General features: G+C 38.6%; 1 protein-coding gene across 1 annotated transcript in view; it reads right to left on the reverse strand.

Moving 5' to 3' along the window:
* Positions 1 to 3,822, reverse strand: part of CAMSAP1 (calmodulin regulated spectrin-associated protein 1) — a 26,495-nt gene that overhangs the window by 3,308 nt on the left and 19,365 nt on the right. The window contains exons 10-11 of the mRNA XM_009574131.1: positions 3,235 to 3,319; positions 430 to 2,866 (exon numbers count right to left, since the gene is read on the reverse strand). Of these exons, the coding sequence (XP_009572426.1) occupies positions 430 to 2,866; positions 3,235 to 3,319 (2,522 nt within the window). The remainder of the gene's footprint in view (positions 1 to 429; positions 2,867 to 3,234; positions 3,320 to 3,822) is intronic.

A 3,822-nucleotide genomic window follows, 5' to 3' on the forward strand; every position in this document is an offset into this window, starting at 1 on the left:
GAAAAGCAAGGTTAATCCTGGTTCCTAGGTAAAGCTAATAAGAGCCAGGATTTCATACATTAAGTCAAAAACTTTTTTCTCCACAAGCAATTCTTTTCCAATGCAGTTTTTTAAAATCCTAATATTGCAACCAAAATGTACTGCTTTCCACCAGAATATTGAAGAATGAAGTGGAAAATGCTGACCAAATGTGTAACAATAACCAAATATACAAAGGTAATTTCCTAGGTAAAGCTAATAAGAGCCAGGATTTCATACATTAAGTCAAAAACTTTTTTCTCCACAAGCAATTCTTTTCCAATGCAGTTTTTTAAAATCCTAATATTGCAACCAAAATGTACTGCTTTCCACCAGAATATTGAAGAATGAAGTGGAAAATGCTGACCAAATGTGTAACAATAACCAAATATACAAAGGTAATATATTTACCTTGAAGAAAAAACCCACACCAGACTTCTGATCACCTTCACTAATTATGTCTGTAGAGCTATCCTGGTTTTCAAGTTCTCCTTCATCTGGAGCTTTTAAGTCAGACAAGTCTACTTCAATGAGATTAGCCTTGCTTCTCAGTGGCTCATCCACTGGGACGTTTTCTTTTCCTGAGCCATCAGAAGAATTCAATCCTGTTTCCTTGAAGCTGTTATTCACCTCTTTGCTCATTTCAGAAATAATATTTGCATCTTTGGAGGTGGAGAGAACAAGTGCCCTTTGATTGCTCTCATCATGAAGTCTATAGGTATCAAAGAAACACTTTTCTTGAGAACCACTTCCATGATCAGGGCTATTTTCCAAGCTGATTTCTGTTGGTGTCTTTGACAAATTATTGGATGGAAATGGTCTTAAATGTGGTAAGGTTTCCAGACTTTGTGTTGGGGTTTTAACACGTGCTGAGTTTTGTTGTCTGTCTTTAGTGACCTTCAGATCAGCAGGTCTTCCTGATCGAGGACTCCTTCCTTGACCAAATCGAGGTGGTTTACGAAGACTGTTCATTCCAGTTGGAGACAGAGGCTCAACAAAATGAATGGATGGTTTTACCTTTTGGTCCTGAGAGTTACTTCTGGTTCCTGGTGATGGCACTGATGGAGATTTCATAAGTAGTTCCTGTTGCTGAGAAATCTTTAATATAGCCTGCTGAAGTGTACTGATTGTTTCATTTAGTTTTTCAATAGAAAGATCGCATTCATTTATATCCACCTCAGTAACATTGTCTTCTAGGAGGGCAACAGAAATAATTTTACTTTTTTCCAAGTCATGTATAGCAGCAGAGTCTTTTGGTTTATGTTGCTCAGCAAAAGCTATGCTTTCTTGCATTTTTACTTTTGTTACTTCTTGCGAATCATTAAGCATTTCTTCTCTCTCCTCCTCTTTCACAAGAAACTCCTCGGATTTGGAACCCAAAGAAACTTCATCTAAGTCTTCACCATTGTGCCGAGAATATTCTTTTGCAAAATGTTCTGGTTTAAGTGGTTGTGGAACATCAGGAGATTTCCCTTTCTTAACAACATGCAAGAAAGCTGCTTTGCCCAATTTTAGTCGCTGCCTTGCTGATAAGGCTTCCATCTTCTTCTTCTGAGCTTCTATTGCCCTTCGTTTCTCTTCCAACTGCATATGAAGCTGCACCAATTCAGAAGCTAAAAGATTAACATTATCTTTATTTTGTCTGTTGGGGCTTTGTTCTCGTTTTTGTTTCCATGTGGTCAGTGGTGCTGGGCAGCTTTCTGATCCATCTGGTGTCGTCTTTTGTGAACTACTTGTGCTGGACTTTGTTTCATAGCTATTAAGCCTCTGAAGCTTTCGTTCTGCGAAATTGGTCATTCGGACACTCCCACTAGTCATTGACACACTGCTAACTTGAGAAATTGTACTCAAACATGGGCTGGAACGTCCACTAGCATCATCCTTATCTTCATGTTCTTTTACCTTCATATCTTCTTGCAATTTTGCAGATTCTTCCTCACCAATGTATTTAGTGACTATAGGATGGTCATCTATGACTACCAAATCCTGTTCAGTGTCTTCTATGTCTAAGAGATCTGAATCAGAGTCCTGTCTCACCATAGTCCATGTAGTATCCGGAACATGTGAATTGAGACTTTTCACATAACTTACATTGACTTTACTTGCTATGTCATCATCAGATTTAGCAGCATGAAGAAAAAATCCTCCAGTGGATAGCTCCTGAGCAGAAGGATCTAAACTGCTACTAGCCAAAGGTCTGGAAGCTTCTAGCCCTGCCTCCACCAGTGCCACCGAGTCTGCAGTACTAGGATCTGCAACTGGAGTGAAATCAGAACTAGAAATCGGAGTAAAAGTCCTATTGAGGTCATGGTCACCATGACTGCTATTTGTTTTCTTGCGGATCAAAGGCAAGTGTCCCTCATTGAATCTCTTTGTTATAAAACTCCTTTGTTTCCCCTCCCCACATTCATCCTCTTTATTGATTATCTGTTTTTCCTTTGCTGGTTTCAGAACTGCAGGCATTAAAGGCTCCAAGTAAAAACTGTCTGGTTTGCTTTCTGAAGTCTCGCTATTTGTTTTTGGAGACCATGCAGTTGCAACTATGCTGGGCACCCTGGCTGATGCATTCTGCAATTCAAGATCACCACGGTTTGGCCTTTCTTCAGATCTGATTATTGCAATAAGCTCTTCATCTTCATCCTCGATTTCAACGTTGTTCAGCAAGCTTTTCCCATTAGTTTTCATTGATGGAGGATGGGGCTGATTTTTTGGAGTTACATTAACAATGTTTGAAGCAAGACTGTCTTTGCTGATTGACCTAGCCAGACTAATGCTATCACCAGACCCAGGGTCCACATCACTACTGCCAGAATGATGAAGAGCAAATGGTGTTGGCTGAGACAGAGGCCTAGAAAAGATAAGAACAGTCTACTGACGCTTACGCACAAAAAGTTACAATTTTTTGAACAAGGACCATGATATAGACAGCTAAAATTTTTGCTCCATTTGAAAAATGTATCCTGTATCAAAACTGACCAACAATACTAAATAGCAACTTCAGATACTTAAATTTTCCACAGTGCTTACTGAAAATCATGTTTAAAGTATTTTCAATTGCAACCCTAAAATCAGTCATCTCTGAAAATGCACGTTAAAAGAAAACAAAATTAAGCAACTCTCGGTCCAGTTCTAAGGAAGTGATACCACATTACTACAATGAAATTGTCACATAACCTTTCATTAAACAGTATTGTAATACTTAAATGCATCTGTTACCTGGGTTTCCTCTCTGGCCATGCAAGAACCGAACCTCGTGGCTGCCCGTCAACACGGGTCAGAGAATTAGAACGATGCCGATGACCTGAAATATTTTTTAAATTGTTAGTGGTTTAGAAATGGTCTTTAAACTAGCACTTTTACTTTATTTAATAGCAAACATAATAAACTCTTTCACCAAGAGATGGCAGCAGAAAATAGATTTGCTGAAACATTAACCAAAGACAGACAGACAGTCAAAGCCTGAAAAAAATACAATGAAAAGTAACCACATATACATATCTGACTTTTGGATTTCCAAACATGAAACTGTTCAATTTGCTTTCCCTGTCAGCCCCCCAACCTTGCGGGGGGGGGGGGGGGTCCTCATTACATGTTGTTAGAGCCTAAGCAGTTGGAATGTTTGGTTGGTACCTTAGCTGATAAAAGAGAAGAAATTCTCAGCATCTCTGTGTGAGTATAAAATCTACTTTTTCAGTATTTAAAAAAATGTTTAGGCAAAATATGTCAAGTACTAAAGTGAGTTTGTCATTCTGGATGACAACTTTATTTCCTAAGACCTTTGCTAGTCTTATGAACATTTGACAA

Source organism: Fulmarus glacialis, unplaced genomic scaffold, assembly GCF_000690835.1.
Source record: "Fulmarus glacialis isolate BGI_N327 unplaced genomic scaffold, ASM69083v1 scaffold1743, whole genome shotgun sequence".
Taxonomy (NCBI): domain Eukaryota; kingdom Metazoa; phylum Chordata; class Aves; order Procellariiformes; family Procellariidae; genus Fulmarus; species Fulmarus glacialis.